The sequence below is a fragment of the Nicotiana tabacum genome, chromosome 10, assembly GCF_000715075.1.
Source record: "Nicotiana tabacum cultivar K326 chromosome 10, ASM71507v2, whole genome shotgun sequence".
In the NCBI taxonomy this organism is placed as follows: Eukaryota; Viridiplantae; Streptophyta; class Magnoliopsida; order Solanales; family Solanaceae; genus Nicotiana; species Nicotiana tabacum.
The window spans coordinates 34124621-34144676 of record NC_134089.1 but is presented as its reverse complement, the minus strand read 5'-3'; the positions used below and the strand labels follow the sequence as shown (position 1 = coordinate 34144676).

The 20056-nt window shown below is 35.1% G+C and overlaps 1 protein-coding gene across 1 annotated transcript; it reads left to right on the top strand.

Annotated features, from left to right (window-relative positions):
- Positions 1 to 13705: 13705 nt before the first annotated feature.
- Positions 13706 to 19633, top strand: LOC107790882 (sulfoquinovosyl transferase SQD2). Its single transcript, XM_016612856.2, has 11 exons — positions 13706 to 14172; positions 15598 to 15664; positions 16064 to 16134; positions 16306 to 16423; positions 16537 to 16610; positions 16863 to 16918; positions 17007 to 17090; positions 17288 to 17375; positions 17467 to 17544; positions 17691 to 17747; positions 18904 to 19633. The coding sequence occupies exons 1-11, from the start codon at positions 13835 to 13837 to the stop codon at positions 19397 to 19399; spliced, it is 1527 nt and encodes a 508-aa protein (XP_016468342.2). The 5' UTR covers positions 13706 to 13834; the 3' UTR covers positions 19400 to 19633.
- The last annotated feature ends 423 nt before the right edge of the window (positions 19634 to 20056 follow it).

Below are 20056 nucleotides of genomic sequence, written 5' to 3'. Positions count from 1 at the left end.
ACTCTGTTTATTATTCTGCGACCCAGAAATCCGGATAAGGAATTCTGTTAACCCGGGAGAAGGTGTTAGGCATTCCCGAGTTCCGTGGTTCTAGCACGGTCGCTCAGATATTATATTTGGCTTGATTATTTTGATTTATTAAATACATTTTTATTGCATGATTTTATTGTTACCGCTTCTATTTAAATTGTTTATAATTAAAGACCCTTCTTCGAATCGAATCACGCGTACGTGTATTCGTTTTTATATATTAATATTTTTTAACGTGAAAATCGTGTCACGCGTACGTATACACAATATAATAATTATTATTTATTTATTTTTTTTCGAAATTTTTTATTATATAAAAAAAAACTTAAGTTCGAAATTGTGCTAAAAATAAAATTAAGAACGATCGTCGCTCTTGTATAATTAAATATTGAACCGCACATCTCGAGTTATATGAAATTAATATTGATATTCTCCGAAGAGCCCCCTTTTATTAAATGTTCGTTCGAAGTTGCGCGAACGCATAATCCGAATTGCTTTTAGAAATATAATCAGGTTACGCGAACGCATCCCTAATCACGCAAAAGATTCTTAATAGTAGTATAGATTTTCCATAAATGTTTATTGCATCTATCTATTTTTAAATGTAAGAATCGTGGAGAATTACCGATTGGGATGCCACCAAATTTCTTGACAAAGAATTCAAAATTTATTAGGCGTTGCTACAAGTCTTATTTTACGCGTATGAATTATATACCTCAAAACTATTCAAATTTTAAAGAATTAATGATATGAAAAAGAAACAAACAACATGTAACTAAAAATACTACCATTTTTATCGTGGATACAACATTAACATATCCAAAATTGAATCGCATATAAAACTGGAAAAAAATTAATTTGATAAACAAATTAATAGTTTCTGAAGAATTTTTATTGTTACATTTAATGCGAATTCTATTTCTACATATCCTTGACATAAAATGTTGCAATTCGTGCTTGTAAATCCCATATCCTTCTCATATACTTGTTTTTAGTCCAAAGTTATAATTGTTTGGTTAATTTGTTTACAAAGATTGAGTTTGAGATAAATAAACCAATTCTTATTCTCTGCCTATGCGACTATTTGCAAACACTTAACTCTATATTTTGTAAAAAAAATCATTGACATTATTTCATATATTAAAAGAAATGAGTTGATCGCGTTCCTAAAATAACTATGCCATTAGTTATTAAGAAAGAGAACTAATCTACTAATTGATTTAATACTATATTAACCAACTAAAACAAAACTGAAATTTAAACTAATAAAATTTAAATGAGTAGAAGACATCCTTATAATTCCAAACTTCATTTACTTGCCATGTTGAAGTTCTTCACAACATGAGTTTAAAAGATATGTACCTGATATTGAAGCAAAAGAAAATGAAGATGAAAATCAGCAACAGTAATAACAGTGCAATAGCAACAACTGCCCAGCAACAGTAACAACCCAGTAACAGACCGGTGGAGTAGTAATCCCAAAAACAAAAGCTTTAAGCTTTAAATGTAACAACAACCATTAATACTAATTTCAAACAAAGAAAGAAAGCAGTAGATTTTTTTAGCTTTTATTTTTATTTTGAAAGCTTAAATATTTTTCGGAATTTTTCTCTCTTCTATTCTCTGTCCGTTTTTTTTCTCTCTATCTGTATTTCTTGTTATTCCCATTTGTCTTCAAGACTTCCCATATATATAATCCCATCCCATAAATCTTTTAATCAATTAAATCAATACTTTTTCTCTACCCAACCCATTATCTTTCCACTCATCCCCATTACATTAAATAAACATATCACACCACCCCATTATATTTTGTCCCCCATGCTTTATTTAAAATAATGCAAGATTCCCCTTTAATTTAAATCTTGTCCCCCCTTTATATTAAATAATCATATCACAACCCACCCCATTTCATTTTGTCCCACATGCTTCAAATAAACAATTTCAAAATGTACAATTCCTAAACTACCCCTTCCGACCTTACTGAAATTACCAAACTACCCCTGAACGTATTACTAATTTACCAAACTACCCATCAGCTATAACACATCAATTAATCAAACTTAATCAAAATATAGACAATATGATCAATTTCTAACAATGTTCAAACAACAATATGAACATGGATGAACATCATAACAACAATATCACATGAACACGATTTTAACAACATTTCAACAACAAATCACATGAACACGAATTGAACAACAAAGAACAACTAAAATTTGATTGAACAATATTTTAGCAACAAATAATCCTATATTCGGATTCAACAACAACAACAATCAAAGTATGAAGATTTCTAAATTCAATCATATTGAACTTAAAATCAACTCTAACAACATTACAACAAACAATTCTTATATTAAACTTAAAACAAGATTATGAGAACAATTCAAGCAATAATCATAAATGGTAAACAAGAAATCAAACTATACAAAATTCGGATTCAAGATCATCCAAACAAAGTATGAACATGAATGAATCTATTTTAAGACAACAAACATGACGGATTAAACGATTAAAACAATATATTCCTTTAATACAACTAAATTCTTTAAACAAATAACAAGATCGACGAAGAAACAATTATGAACTTAAACTTGAACTTAACAATATTAACAATTTCTAACAATACATAAACACATGAAACAAATTGAAGAAATAGTTGATTAAATTTCAATTTGAATCTAACAAACATCAAACTAACAAATACTTACTTAAACAATAATACAAACATGAAATAAACATGAAAACAACTAATTAAACTTCTATTTTGAAATCTGAAAATTAATTTAACAAACAACATGAACACAATAGAAAATTATTTCAAAGATGAACAACGAATAAAACAAGGATTAAATCATTTAACGATTTTGGATCCGGAAAATATCAAACAAAATATGAACAAAAATAAACTCAAAAACAACTAACCGGAGATGAATCAACGACGAACTTTGATTGTAAATAAATATGTCCAAGCCTCGACCAAAGCTCGAACGAAGGACGACGAAGACGAAGAAGAAGTAGAAGCAACGGCGGAGGAAGGAGGAGCAGCGGCAGCGTCGCGGACAGCCATGGCTGCTCGTCGCAGCTGGACACGGGCAGCAGTTGGTCGCCTACTGCTGCTGCGTTCAGCAGCTTATGGAGAAAATGGAGCAGCAGTTCGGGAAGCCATGGACGACGCAGAGGCAGCAAGAAAAAGCGACAAACATGGCGATGGGTTGACGACGAAGACGCAGCCATGGACGAGCCTTTTGAGCTTGACATGGAGAAGATGGGCTTCTTGGTGGTGTGTGCGCTTGTGTCGAAGGAGATTAAGCTGCTGGAGCTTAGCCATGGCAGCCATGGATGTGTGTTTTAGAGTTTGGAGAAGAAAGAAGAAAAGAAGAAGAAGAATGATAGGGGGGGGGGCGGACTTAGGTCATTTTTAGGGTTTTTGGTTTTTTTTTTTGTTTTGTTTTGTTTTGTGTCTTTGAAATGCAAGATAGGGGTATTGGGTCTTTTGGGTTATGGACTGGGTCGACCCAGTTCGAAATGGACTGGGTCGTAGGGAAGATTGGGCCATTTTTTGGGCCTGTGGCTTGAAATTGAAGAAGAGGCCTAATTCCGACTTTCTTTATATTTTCGCTCTCTTTTCTTCTTTTATTTTTTCTAAAACTAAATTATAAAAATACTTAAACTATTATTAAGAACTAAATTAAGTTATAAAAGCGCAAATTAACTCCCAATAACAATTAACGCACAATTAAGTATTAATTAAGCATAAAATTGTATATTTGGACATTAAATGCTAAAAATGCAAACGATGCCTATTTTTGTAATTTTTAATTTTTGTAAAACAAATTTAATTACTAACAATTGTAGAATTAAATCCTATATGCAAAATGCGACATATTTTTGTATTTTTTTATTAATTTAGCAAATAAACATGCACAGATAAATACAAATAATTATTCAAAATATCACAAAATATCACAAAAATTGCACACCAAAGAAAAATCATTTTATTTTTGGATTTTTTGGGAGTAATTCTCATATTGGGCAAAAATCACGTGCTTACAATGCATATATATGTATATCGGATATGGGAAAGGTTATGACATTATATACGCACCACCACCTGATCAACTGGTATACGTTGATGATTTTGCCCACAGTGGCCAAGATGATATGATGGGATGCCTTTAGAGGCTGATGATGTTATGAAACATGTACCTATGCACGACATGACATTCATACGCATATGCATGATACTATAATTATTTCATGATTTACAAAGTTATTCAGACTTACAGGTGGAGTCATTTACTCTATATTTCCTCCATGTCTGTTATGTACTTATTTATGTGCCTTACATACTTAGTACATTATTCGTACTGACGTCCCTTTTTGCTTGGGGATGCTACGTTTCATGCCCATAGGTCCCGATAGACAGGTCGAGAGCCCTCAAAGTAGGCTATCGGCTCAGTGGAAGATGTTGATGCACTCCATTTGATTCGGAGTTGCTTATTTGGTTAGTATGATTTATACGTGTATTGTTTGGTATGGAGGGACTCTGTCCCGACCTTTATAAAAATTATGTATTCTTAGAGGTTTGTAGACAGATGTCATGTACGTAAAAGATTGTATGGCCTTGTCGCCCTATGTTCAGTGTTCAAGTGGCTATTTTGGTCTTAGAGGCCCATATATCTTATGTATAAGTTGGCATTACCTGTTGTATTTTATCTATTTCACGGCAGCTTTTCCAACTCAGTTATTTATGATAATATGACATGAAAAGATATGTTATATTGGTACTCGGTTGAGTAATATATCGAGTGAGTAGTTCTGTCCTAGGGAGTTTACAAGCCGTGTCTAGTAGAGTCTTGTTTATGGGTGTGTAGTGCACCACACTTATAAGCAGGAGTCTACAGGGCATTTAAGAATGTCACTCTTTCTTCTTACTATAGATCGTGTGGTAAAACTCAGTTGTAAGAATTCAAATTCCTAACTTCTATTTTAATCGTAGTAAGACGATACCTACATCCACAAAGATGGTTGGTAAAAGGCATGGCTATGGAAGAGTTGAGTCAGAGGAACTCAACTTTGCATCATGCTTATGATGAGTAACTGAGAGGTCTTCAGCAGATCATGTGCGTACTGAAAGGTGTAAGCCTCTTCTTGATAAGGAACCTTAAGGCAAGAATATTTATCCGTCTTTATGGTGAAACACAATGCTTTCAAGAAGTAAAAGAAGCAAGGTGAAGAAGGGTACGAGGCGCCCAGTTAATGAAGATTATTAGTATTACAGTTCTGGCAGAAAAATATAAGCATTAAGAGTTACCCTCAATAATAATAGAGGTATGTACAATTGGTCACACCCATTTCACTTATGCCCTATGGGGGCTAACAGGTATAGTTAAGAGAAGGATGGGATATTAAGATCCGGCTGGGGTTAGGGTAACCCAAATTGGTGAATGGATTGCTTGTATCAGTTGACATTGCCGAAGGATTTTGCAAATGTGCTAATAGATCTCCTTGTGAGATACCCAGATGGTGCACTCTAGAATATTACAATTAGATGTGAATACTAGCATGATAAAAAAAATCAGATGATAGGCACTGAACGCCTAGAAGGGATAAATATTACCTTAGTGTGACTTTCGTCCCTGGAAGACCGAGGACGTTGAGCAACCCGAAGAGCCGATGAATGAAGCAAGGAGAGCTAAAAGCGAAAGAATGTCGTGCTAAAGTTTTCACAAGAAAAGAGATATGCATAATACTAGTAGTGTAATAAGAAGAGAGATAAGGAAGCATTATGAATAAGGTGTGATATATGGATAACGACTGTAGGAAAAAGAAGAAGAAGAAATGACAGTATTACAGAGTCTAATCAAGTGAATGAAGAGTCGAGAGGTGACAGGCCTTAGGACAACAAAAGAGTATATGCTATAAAGTCATATCCTCATCACAAGGAATAAGTTCGTGACTCTAACGTGATTACCAGAAGGGAGAATTAAACCCCAGAATAATAGAAACTAGTATGGGCTGGTGAACAAGATAAACTAAACATGAATTAGGGACTGAGTGACTGATAATAGTCACCATCATAAGAATTTCATATTTTATTCCGGCAATAATAGAACGGACGACAAAAAAAGATTCATGAGAAATTCAGAGAATGGTCATTCAGGAAGACGCTTCCCTACAACAAGCAATGTAAGCAAAGTTCAGCTTAAGGGACTGTATGTGCCAGTTATACTAAGTTTCACCCTCGTGAGTAAGGAATTTTTCTATCCTTGGTACGGAGGAATTACTGTAAGGCGAGTAAGGGTCATCGATGATGTGAAAGAATGCCAAAGATGAAGAGTTAAAATATCTATAGGTAGGTCATCGTAGCTCCACTTTTTTAGTACTTCCCAAAAGGGGGGAATATGGAATGATATGGCGTTAAGCCAGAATTAAGTGGTTCTAGTAATTATGGAATGGTAAAGGAAGAATGCGAAAAAAATAAAAAGGGATGAGATTGAAATTATTTGAATCCTATGTATATGTTACGATTCTAGAAAATTATGCAAATACGACGTTAATGAGAGGAAGTAAAGGTTCCTTCCTGAAATGTTAGTAATAGATAAGGAGCCGGTACGAGCGGTAAGTTAAAACAAAGGAAATAACCCACGAAAGATTACGCGAAAAATTGATATGAGAATGGGCCGACGAGTAGTTGGTAGTTGATTAAGGAAGAACCTAGTTATGGCCAAACAAGAGGTTACAGATAAGCCAGCAGATCGTGCAAGATAAACATAGTAAAACTCAATATAGTGAACTCAGCCTTGCAGTAACGTAATTGTAATACTTAAGAAATATTCAGATATGAGTTGAGGTTGTTAAAGGTACCGTATGAGTATTGTGGGAATGAAAGATAGTGGCACTGGGAAGGGAATTAAAATATCAGTTCAGAAGCAACCCTACAAGCACAAAGGGCACGGAGGTAAGCAACTACGAATAATTATAGGCAAGGAAAGACATCAAAAGGTCTGTAATAAGATCACCTATTTACGAGGGTCAAGGGTTCTCCCTAAGTACGACAACAAAAGACTAGCTATGGAAATAAGGAAGAAGGCTTCAACTTAAGTACAACGACCTAAAGAGGAAATGGTCGTGTAACAACAGTCTCACAAAAAAATTATAGCACTCCAATGGAAAGTGGCACCTACCGTGACTAATGAACGGGAAGTAAAATTAAAAGTAATATTCGAAATCATATGAGTTACACGAAAACTCTGGCATGTATGGGCACTAAGATAAGCTAAGTATGGATGCAACAAGGAGGCAGAACGACCAGGAAAAGTAATAGCTTACGTTGAAAGAAAGCTAAAATGGAATGAAAGGAATTATTCGATCAATGATACATAGTTAGTACATTATGCATACACTCAAGATTTTGGAGCATTGTCCATGCAGCACATATGTTGACAATCATACAGCCATAAAAGATTCCGGTATAAGTTAAAAGAAAGAATTAAGCTCATATCATATACAAAGGAATGAATTGTTAGAGGATTGTATCATGGATATTCCATAACATCCATGGAGGGCTAAAGTAATAACTAATAACATGAGCCGCAGATTGGAAGATAACTTAAGCCAGCATAAAGGTCGATCAGAAGAAAAAGAAAACTAAAGAGTTAAATCAACAAAGTATATCAGGAATCTGATTATTGGACCCAGAAGTTATAGGAATCATGATTGAGAACATAACAGAATCACTCTTAATATTAGAGGTGCAAGAGAGATAGCACACCAACTATGTTCTATAATGGCTCAACGATAAAGACAGTTAGAAGGGTACCGGTCTCATAAGAAGTCAGTATGAAACTCCTAGGGGATTGTGTATGCACCAGAGGTGCAAGTATTATAATAGAGCTTCAAGATATGGACGTGAATTATACCTAGGTGGAAGGGAGGTCATGAGAGAGATAGAAGATACAATGTGATATTTTAAGGTAAGTAAGGTAAAGATGAACAACGTATGAGATACTCAAAGGCAGAAGATCGTGAATAGTCCATACTTCGGATAAAAGGGCCAAAAGAACGAGGATTCATTATCTAGGAATAATAGCGGCATCGTCAGTAGCATACCTTCCAGCCTATAGTATAGGTATCGAAAAGCTTGACTAAGAGAGTAAAGAAGAGTTAGAGACGATGTGATGTCTCGATTGATATTCCAAATGACATAAGGAAATCTATGGTGCAATCAAGTTGAAGGAAAGTTGCGAGTAATATAAATAGATATGTATAGGTTGCAAGCTAAAGTATGGTAATGCGATGAAGTTTTAAGAAAACATGAGTAAGGGTAAGGTAAGGCAAGTGAAAGGGTGACGAGAATGAATAAGTCCTCGGGATTAAGTCCATGAAAACAAGAGAGATAATGGTTTCTCTAAGTTATTGAAAGTTCAGTATAGCTTGAATGAACTCAAAAGAGTCTAAGATTAATAGCATTTAGAAAGAATGAAATGCTACCTGGTAATAAAATGAGGGTGCAATAGTAACAGATAAAGGATGACATTTGGGCCTTCTTTTGAATAATGATTTGGAAAAAAAAAGAGAAGGAGAAAATTTTATGCTGGCGGCACGAAATTAGGATACCCCCATAAGGTGAATCACATTGGGATGCTACGAAATATGATTATGGAAGTATAGTGTCGTATCGCCCCCAGGTGGATCAAGAAAATTGCTTCAAATGTTCCACGATGAGACGTAAGCCCTAGTGGCAAGGTATTACATAAGAAGTGTTAAGTTATCAGTGGTATATTATAGATCAATATTGAGGTGAATCCACAATGGATGGATAAAAGTTACAAAGTATAAGATGAGATTGGGCAATCATTCTTAAGATGAACGGTAAAGAAGAAGCATTAAAGGACTTGGATTTGTGCATATAGGATAAGCAACGAGAGTAACCTAGAGCTTGGTAGCAGATCTCAGTAACGATAAATCGAAGTAAGAGAGACGATATACTAACCTACTTAGATGTAGTAAAGTCATACAAATGGACAATCGAGTCTATGAAATAAGATATAACAATATTCATAAGTTCGACAAAGTACTGAGCAAAGAACTTCAGTATACTTATAGATGCCCAGAGGCACATCTTATGAAGCTCTGTATATGTTCACAAAGTGAGTCCTAGAGATTGGTTAAACGCTGGAGGAAAAAGGAGAGAAAAGTCGCATATGCGCAATTACAAGGTCAGAGTCATACATGTTGCATGACATAAGGTAGCAGCAGTTGCGAGATTAGAAAGATTTCGACCATAAGTCATGATATGAGCAAAAAGACCAAAGGGGGGAATATCCTAGACTTTGAATTTATTCACAGAGCAACTGCTTAAATGGCAAGAAAAGTAATTAAGGTATTCACAAGAGCTATATGTTATGAAAATGATAAGAGCATCAGTCAACATTCGAGGATGAATGTTCCAAAGGGGGGAATGATGTTACACCCCGCAATATTACGATGATGTTACGTCCTGCAATATTATATTACGATAATGTTACGCCTTGCAGTATTACATTACGATGATGTTATGCTTCTCAATATTAAGTTACGATAATGTTCCACCTTGCAGTATTACATTACGGTGATGTTACGCTTCACAGTAATAAGTTACGACGATGTTGCACCCTGTAGTATTGTACGTTGAATTTGTCGTAAGGTAATTGACATCAGTCAAAGGAAAAGATTATTTGGGGATTATAAGGATTATAAGTGATGAGTAAATTCATGAAGGTAAGAGGTTAAGTAAAATCGAAAAAAACAAATTTTGTCAAAGTTTTGCATTTTGGGATAAAATACGGCCCGAGCTAAAATACCCGGTATTTATGGACTAGTGCCATACAAGGTACTACATGACCATGCTAGTAAGGTGTACAAGATATGTTAAAAAAGAGTAGTATTTTAATTAAGTTGAAACAATTTTTAAATTATACGGGTAATTGATTAATTACCGAGTATAGGAATTACACGTGGCAAAAAGCCACAATTCAAGAAATGACTAAGCAGTCATTTATGCCTAGCTGTCTACCTAAGGATAAATGAGAATTTATGTGACCAAATCAAGACTTATGATAAGTCTTGATACATTTTCATTTTGGACAAAAAAGCATAACCCAAAAAACGTGAAAAATCCCAAAAACAAGATACTTTATCCAAAAAACCTTCCTAGTTCAAAGGCTTCAAAAAGTTGTCTTTGGTCCAAAAGAGACATTACAAAGAGAAGCTAATTAACTCACTTAGATCTTCTTCAAAAACGTTAGAAACAGAAGCAAATTTTCCAATGAGAATTTGTTGGAATAGTAGCAACGTGGAATTTTGCGGTTCTAGAAGAGTACGGTGCAATCTTCACCAACAATATTATATGGAGTTTTCCTACTCCAGGTATGTTAAGGCTATCCCTTCTTTCTTTTGGCATGATCTGTACGACACAAACAACAACAACAACAACCACCCAGTATAATCCCACTAGTGGGGTCTGAGGAGGGTAGTGTATACGCGGACCTTACCCCTTACCCTGGGGTAGAGAGACTGTTTCCAAATAGACCCTCGGCATCCTTCCCTCCAAGAACTCCCCACGTTGCTCTTGGGATGACACAAACGAAACGAGCCAAATGCACAAATTCCATAAATGACTCTATTCATAGAAATAATAGAGATATATATGTTCTTGAATTTCCATGTGTCATAATATTCTATCATCTGTTCATGGGTCTCAGAAAAAAATAAATAATACGAAAGCTGAAAAGAGTTTACTTTATGATATTACTCAAAGGCAAAATGGTCACAAACAAAACGAGCAAATGCACAAATTCCATAAATGACTCTATTCATAGAAGTATTAGAGATATCTATGTTCTTGAATTTCCATGTGTCATAATATTCTATCATCTGTTCATGGGTCTCAGAAAAAAAAAATAATACGAAAGCTGAAAATAATTTACTTTATGATATTACTCAAAGGCAAAATGGTCTTATGACATTCCGAAAGATTTTATTAACGTATTTTTCATGCATTGCATTCATGTACATTGACCCATGACCACATGGCATGATATACGCGTATATATGTATGTATATATATATGTATATGAGATATGAGAAAGGTTATGACGTTATATATGCACCACCACCTGATCAGCTGGTATACGTTGATGATTTTGCCCACAATGACCAAGATGATATGATGGGATGCCCTCAGAGGCTGATGATATTATGAAACATGTACCTATGCACGACATGACATTCATACGCATATGCATGATACTATAATTATTTTATGATTTACAAAGTTATTCAGACTTATAGGTGGAGTCATTTACTCTATATTTTCTCCGTGTCTGTTATGTACTTATTTATGTGCCTTACATACTCAGTACATTATTCGTACTGACATCCCTTTTTGCCTGAGGACGATGCGTTTCATGCCCGTAGGTCCCGATAGACAGGTCGAGAGTCCTCCAAGTAGGCTATGAGCTCAGCGAAAGATGTTGGTGCGCTCCATTTGCTTCGGAGTTGTTTGTTTGGTTAGTATGAGTTAGATGTGTATTGTTTGATATGGCGGGACTCTATCTTGACCTTTATGAAAATTATGTATTCTTAGAGGCTTGTAGACAGATGGTCATGTACATAAAAGATTGTATGGCCTTGTCAGCCTATGTTTAGTGTTCAAGTGGTTATTTTGGTCTTAGAGGCCCATATATCTTATGTATAAGTTGACATTACTTGTTGTATTCTACCTATTTCACGGCGGCCTCTCCGGCTCAATTATTTATGATAATATGACATGAAAAGATACGTTATGTTGGTACTCAGTTGAGTAACATAACGAGTGCCCGTCGCGACCCATCGATTTGGGTCGTGACAGATTAAACAGATTAAAAGCAAGATGGATATATATTAAAAGTTGTATATGTACTTGTTCATGAATTTTCATGAGACTTGATATAAAAATTAAGGGAAAAAGATTGAAATTTAATTAAATTGCAGAGTTGAAAGTTGGAGAAACAAAAGTATAAAAGAAGTTGCAATTGGAGGAAAATTTTATGGCAGGTAAAAGCAAAAAATAATTACATATCAGTCACAGGGACATCTTTGAGAACTGAGATAGACAACACAACCAGATGATCACATGCTGCTGAAGCTTAAACAGCTTCTCTCTTCCAACCCCTGCCCCTTAGTCAGAAAAAAAAAACAACTACTTGCGATATTTACATCAAAATATATGAGAATAATATGAATTTATACCACATTGTTGTTGACTGATTATAGATATTTTGAAGCCTAACATTGTATTTACGAGACTAGAAATCAATCATTGGACTTGCCAAATAAGGGAAAATAACAAAAAAAAAAAAAAGGAAATATATTTCTTTCGTTCTTTTCTTAGTCCATTCTCAGGATACAATTGAAAGAGGATTATAACTATTACTTCATCCTTCCAAGTTTATTCGTCCACCGTACTAAAAAATAAATGTTCATTTTTACTTGTTCCGTTTGAAAAATTAATAGATAATTTTTTATTTTATATCTATTTTACCATGCTTATTAAGTACTACATATTTCCAATTCATTTTTTAACATATAATAAATATGATTGATATATTTAAATTGCCATATTATTTATTACTTATTTCTTAAGAGGTGTGTCAAATCAATAACGATGGAGGGAGAATAAAAAGAAAGAAAGAAAGAAATGATTATAACAGAAGAAGTTGAGTCCCCCTTCCCGCCCCAAATCCACCTCATGCCACCAATTCAATTTGGTGAAAATTCCTCTTTATTCCCTGACTGGAAACATAGATCAACAACATACTAATTGCAATTTATGGAAAGTCATGAATTCGTGCAGTTCAAAAAATAATACTAAAAACTTAAAATGTTTGACCAGAAAAAACAAACATATTTATGACAGTTTGGGTTAGATACCAAACCATCTCTAAGTACTTGAAATCTTGACCATTGAAACTTAATAGCATACACGCAAAGACAAATATGGAAAATTTTCAATTTCCATTGCTTCAATTATATAGTATGAGACAAGAAACCACACAAAAGAGAATAAGTAACACAATGCTCCTAATAGGATTTACTTGTTTTGGGGGGGGGGGGGGATATATTTTGGACTAAATAGCATATGCTCTCAATATCTAGCTGAAACTCAAAAGCCCCCCCCCCCCACCCCCCACCCCACACACACCACATACAAGAAATCAGATATTTCACTGGAAGGCCAAATCTTCAATTACTCTTGCTTCAACTTTATACTAGTACTCAGTATTTAAGAAAGAAGACCCCACAAAAGAGAGAAAATAACATATTGCTACCCAAAAAATGAACGAAAGCCACTTATTTTGGTTCTAAATAGCATACCATTAAAGGTTATGATAGATTAGTAACTACTTATTTATCTATAGTTAGATGTTTGAAATTCAAGCCTTTAGTATGAAGTTATTTTTAGCAGAAAGTGTTTTATCCCTAAAATAAAATAAAATTTCAATCAATCAAAAACATGTACCGACCACCGAGCAAAAAACCAAAAGAAAGTTGTAAATAGCATATGCTTTTCATAGCTTCCAATTATTCCCCATTTCCACCCTTTCTCTAAAGAATATCCATTGTTAGAGTCCCTTCCCCTATGGCCCCAGATTCTTTTCTTTCGATCTCACACGCACTCTCCTTTTCTGCCTTCAATAATCTAAACTCAAATACCCCCCCCCCCCCAACCCCCTTATACTATATTAACATCATTTAGACCGCTCTTAACATGTCCAGCTATTCTTCTCTCTTTATAAATTCTTCTTCCTTTACACCCTTTAATTATTCCTTACCTCCCTCTTGTTTTCATAAAGTTTCTTACTTTTCTACTTCAAGAACATACCCCATTACTTTAATTTACAAAAAGATCAATTTTTTACAGTGTAAAAAGAGTTTTAACAAAAGACCCTTCAAGAAAAGATCCTTAATTGCTCCAAAAGCTAGTAATAAGATGACAATTACTGAGTACAGAGATGAAGAGGAAGAGAATCCTCCTCCTTTGCTTGTATCTGAAATGAGTTCAAGGCCTAGGCGTATTGCTCTCTTTGTTGAGCCTTCTCCTTTTGCGTGAGTCATTAATTATATTCTTTACATAGATTTTGTGCAATATTTACATGTATAATTCTCTGGCAAGTTGTTAGCTATAGATGCTGTTGCTACTAAACTTTTGTTTTTCTTTTACTTTTTGTTTGATGTGTTGACTTTTGATTATCTGATCCACTAACTTTTGGATCTGGGGTGTTATGCTTTTATTATTATTTCATTATTTAGCTTTTTATGTGCAAGTCTATGTATAGCTGCTGCCAGATATTACAGTTAATGAGTTGATCATTAACCATTTGTTCTTCCTATGATATGCAGCTTTGCTAATGTCGTATGTGAATATATTTCAGGGAAATGCAATTACTCTGCTTTGTATTTTTTGCAATCAAATCTTCTTATGTTGTTTTTCTTTGCATCACCATATTGTCATTGTATTTGGATCCTATCAGAAATTGAATGTTACTTTAACTAATTCGATTGTTGTAATGTGTTTTCAAGTATCAATCTGTCATGCAATGTGGTGTTGATGGATGAATTTGCAGATTTCTGAGTAACTTTTATTCAAAAGTATAAGTGATTGTCTTTGCTTTACTTGAATGGTCTTCAACTATCTTCATTGATTTGCTAAGATTCTGTAAGTTAGTATTGGTCTCTGAGCCGAGGGTCTCCCGGAAACAGCCTCTCTATCCCTTCGGGGTAGGGGTAAGGTCTGCGTATATTCTATCCTCCCCAGACCCCACTAGTGGGATTCTACTGGGTTGTTGTTGTTGTTGTTGTTGTTGTTTGTAAGGTAGTATTGGAATTGTCGTTTAATATATTTTAGCATAAGCTAGATAATGCTGTAGTTTTTTTTTTTCATTTCTTCCTATGAACAAATACAGCTTAGGTACAATTCACTTTTCTAGTTCTCATCATGCTCATTACCACTTCACTACTTGAACCTAATTGCTTTTCGCTGCATTTTGGCTCTTCGTTCTCCCTGCGTAGTTCCTTAAGCTTATTCAGCTAGAGGGATCACACGAGATTTACAAAATATCAAACTGTCATATTGATGTCATATTTTGGAACGGTTTTGTGTTCAAAATAGATAAACTTCAACCTTGGATAGACTTAAGTGAAATTCCTGCTTCTATTTCATTCTTGCTGTCCTTTTCAGAAACTTATAAGTATGACTTCTTTCATCCTTTAGTTAGTTTCTTTTTCCTTTTTTTGTGTGTGGGGGTGGGGTGGGGGGCTAGGGTCTCCAGTCTCCAGTATCAAACATATGCAAATCTGCTTTTAGATTAGAGAGCTTGTCAGTTTTATAAAGTTAACTTTATACCTAATTTTTCTAATTCTATGATCAAGATTTATGCATGATTTCAATCACATCTTACTCCCATTATATTTTGTCCGTGAATTGGCTTATATTGATGACAACCACTCTTTTCCTTTTTGTGCAATATACAGGTATGTTTCTGGATATAAGAACAGGTTCCAGAATTTTATAAAGTATCTCCGCGAACTGGGGGATGAGGTATATTCTATGTCTGACTATGATGTTATTAGTTTATGATGTCTGTTGGTGTTACTTCGGTAGGGGCCTGAGTGACGTGCTATATCGTATATCTACTTGTGAAATTGCCATGTTTCATATTATTAAATCCAATGAATATTTTTATGATATTTTATCAATAAAGAATTTAATATCCTTTGATCTCTTCTATTTCCTTTCACCTGAATCAATGTCAAGCAATTTTGATATGCTTTTTCTGCACATACTGGAGTAAATGCTTATTCAAGCAGTAATTTACCTCAGAGATATCCATTTTTATTTGTTATAAATACACCCCTTGGTTACATGTTAAACTATTATGATTGATGATTTACACCTGATGATCAACTGCTGAACAGGCTCTGTGAATTTGTGGTGCAGGTTATGGTTGTGACGACGCATGAAGGAGTACCCCAAGAATTTTATGGGGCAAAGTTGATAGGATCACAGAGGTTGCAACTGTTACCTTTCCTTGTTTAATGAATTAACTCACTTCTTCTACTATGTCAACATCAAACAGTTAGAGGTTGAGGACTCCATGATAATGAAGAATTGTCAACTTATGATGCTTTTCCCATCCCTTTAAAAAAAGCTTCTTCCTGATGTTTTTACTTTCTTTGCAGTTTTCCCTGCCCCTGGTACCGGAAAGTACCCCTCTCACTTGCTCTCAGCCCTAGAATAATCTCCGAGGTAGTACAGTTCAAGCCTGATATCATACATGCATCATCTCCGGGTATAATGGTAAGTTTTCAGTTCTTTTTTTCTTCTTTCAGTTATGTTCCTGTAGTGAAAAGCTTAAGGGGAATTAAAATTTTCCAGCTTCCTATCTAAGATAACCTTTTTCCTTGTTTTAGGTATTTGGTGCTCTTATCATTGCGAAACTTCTATCTGTGCCGATTGTAATGTCTTACCACACACATGTGCCAGTGTAAGTTCACTCCTTCCTTCTGCTTCTTATCTCATTTCTATATTGGAATATTTGATTTCTTAAATATACAACTTTAACCATGAAAAAAAAGGTTTATCGAAAATTGATCTTCCTGATGGAGAACACTAAGCAAAAAGTATATGAAGCTAGAACTATTTACGATATATCACTGGATGTCTTTACTTTGATCCTATTTACTTTTCCCTTTTTTTTCTCTGAATAACTACTCTAATCCTCATTCTTGTTCTTCAGGTACATACCCAGATACACCTTTAGTTGGCTGGTTCAACCAATGTGGATGGTGATAAGTATGTCAGTTGAGCAATATCTTCTAAATTAGCTCTTGTCTTACTTCTCTTCTCGATACTAATTAAGATATATTTACTGCTTTACCAGAGTTTCTACATGGAGCTGCTGATCTTACGCTGGTTCCATCTGCTGCTATTGCAAAGGATCTGGAAGCTTATAAGGTAACAAAAGGTAAAAGGCAGAAACTTGAACTAGTCAATTGCTCTCCAATAATGATTTTATTAATTAGCGATAGGAGAAAAAGAAAACCTCCATCTTATCTGTTCTGTCAAAGCAGTTTTTTGCTGGATTCAGATGCTTTTACCCATTAAAGCATTCAGCTTTTAACAAGTTGATCATTCTTTCTGTCTTTTTTTGTTCATTCTCAGCTAACAGAATACGGTTGTGGAATAAGGGTGTTGATTCCGAGAGCTTCCACCCCCGTTATCGGTCTCATGAAATGCGACTAAGATTAAGGTAGGACCTTTTCAGCTGGATCCAGTACGAAGTTATCTTTAGTATGTGCTGATAATTCTTCTCCTTTGCTCCTGCTACTATTCACAATTAGTAATGGAGAATCCGATAAACCTTTGATAGTCCATGTTGGACGACTTGGAGTTGAGAAGAGTTTGGATTTCCTCAAAAGGTACAGCTCTTCCTTCATTGATAGAGGGGAAAAAAGACTTGGAATATTTGGAGAATGTATATTATCAAGCAAATTATGTGCTTGATTAAGCTAATATGATAATGTTGGTAAGTTGCACGTGACATTTGAGAATGGTTTTGAAACAGGGTCATGGATAGACTTCCAGATGTTCGCATAGCTTTTATTGGAGATGGGCCATACAGGTTAGTTGCAATTACTGTTTTGCTTCTTAATTTCCGAACATCAGCATGAATGTTTTCACGTTCTTTGCCTAGGAAAGTACACTAAATCTTGTACCATAAAGTGTTCAGTCTAAATTTTTATGAGGTAACTATATTATGCATGCAAGAACATGACTGGACTCTTTTGGGGGTATTTACCTGGTCCTAATATTGCCAGAATTGTTACTTAGGTTGTGTTAAAAAACTCAAAGGACACTTCCAATTTTAAGAAATGGAAAGCTTTCCCATAAATCTTACCTGAAACTTCCTACGTGTCGAAATTATGATAGTAATTTTTTAACTATTGACATGCGGGGGTTTCCTCAATTTATAATGGTACAGTAACTAGTATTTTCCATTTTTTGGTTAATTGGTTAAGATTTCTTAGTTTGTTAAGGAGTACATGTGTTTACTAATTCAACGCGATAGAGAACTGTGTAAGAAGTAGAGTTCACCACATTATTCAGTCACTCTGACTAATCCCAGATTCTTGAAAGTGGCTGGGAAGTACTCTGGTATTAGCAATGCAGGCGGTGCGCTTATTACGTTTCTCATGTGCACTGCAGATACTTTATGTGTTATCATTATTTAGGTCAAATTATATTTTCTGGGATTTTCCTTGTCAGAAGTTAGTTATCTACCTTCTTGGCATAAATAATATAGTTATATATTGCTGAGAAATAAATAGTATCTTACAATGCGAAGCCAGCAGCTCTTTTTGATAGGATTGCTGTTTGCTAGCAAGAATCTACTGTCAAATGGTCCCCAGGTCTTTGGTTTGATGGTAAAGGTAGCATGGCACTGAATGTGTGGTAAGCACATGCCATGAGTTTGAATCCTGCTGTGAACTGTGTGGTATTTAAGCATAGACGGGTAGAAGGCAGGCCCATTATCCACTAAGTTCCATAGCTGTAAATAACGTATTTTTCGGTTAAAGAAATAAAAAGGAATCTACTATTGAATGCTGAATTAACTAAGAATGTTTATAACTGGTAACTGGAAGCCATTGCTGTTTCTTATAATAAGAGAGTGTCCTTGAGAAGAAATGTTTCATGTTTTCTCAACATTAAAATGAGACATAATTTACGATCCTTACATAGAGTAGTTGTAAAATTATCGTTCTCTTCACTTCTTGTAGGGAGGAATTGGAGAAAATGTTCCAAGGTATGCCTGCCGTGTTCACAGGCATGTTATTAGGGGAGGAGCTTTCCCAAGCATATGCCAGTGGAGATGTTTTTCTTATGCCTTCAGAGTCAGAGACACTGGGGCTCGTCGTTTTGGAGGCCATGTCATCAGGGCTTCCTGTAGTAGCTGCCCGTGCCGGTGGAGTTCCAGATATCATCCCTGACGATCAGCAGGGCAAGATTGGGTATCTGTTTAATCCTGGGGACCTTGACGACTGCATGAGCAAACTAGTGCCTCTTTTGCGCGACGCTGAATTGAGAGAAACTATGGGGAAAACTGCACGCATAGAGATGGAGAAATATGACTGGAAAGCTGCAACAAGAACGATTCGTAACGAACAGTACAGTGCAGCCATTTGGTTCTGGAAGAAGCAGAGAGCAGTATTCCTGAGACCATTTCAATGGATGTTTAGGTGTATATTCGCAGTTCCAGAAGTCGACTATAGGTGATCGATCCATTTCTCGTATTTTATTGTCTAAAAGGATAGAGTTTTTTTAATGGTTTGCAAGTTGTATCCTTCATAGCTTGTGTTTGTAGAATATAGACCTGAAAATGTATTATGCTGTCATTGTTTGTACAATGTAGACCTCAAAGACCTGGTCTGTTGTGCTGTTATGTATTAAATTGGACCTATGTACATGTAAGTTTACTTTCATATAGATTTGGATTTAGTGAGCTGCAAACCCAGTGAATCAACTCTATGAAATTACAGTTCTCAATAGAAGAAGTGCGAGCAACCGGCTCGGATGATGGTCATGTCCTGAATACATTTAGGTAGTTAGTGGTACATCTCCTATCTCCTAGAGAAGCGGTTAAACAATTGTAAAACCGCGACAGGGGAGGCTAGGCGAGACTTATCATAGGTCATCTAGTAGTTTCCTATTTATATATAATTCAAATCGTGTATTGACTTTTTTTTAAGATTTAAGGGACTTTTTCGTTGATGAAATTAATAGATACATCGAATTTCATACGACTTAGAAAGTTTTCTATTGAGGTGTCTATTAATACTATCTATCTATGTCTATATCTATACTATATTAAAAGCACGAAACCCCTATCAAAATGTCGCTCGCCTTTTTTATCCTTCATAAGTGTATTTTACG

Coding starts and splice junctions, on each gene's coding strand:
- LOC107790882 (XM_016612856.2), top strand. CDS start 13,835: ATGTCCAGCTATTCTTCTCTCTTTATAAATTCTTCTTCCTTTACACCC. Junction 16,424..16,536: donor CATCATCTCCGGGTATAATG/GTAAGTTTTCAG, acceptor TCCTTGTTTTAG/GTATTTGGTGCTCTTATCAT. Junction 17,376..17,466: donor GAAATGCGACTAAGATTAAG/GTAGGACCTTTT, acceptor ATTCACAATTAG/TAATGGAGAATCCGATAAAC.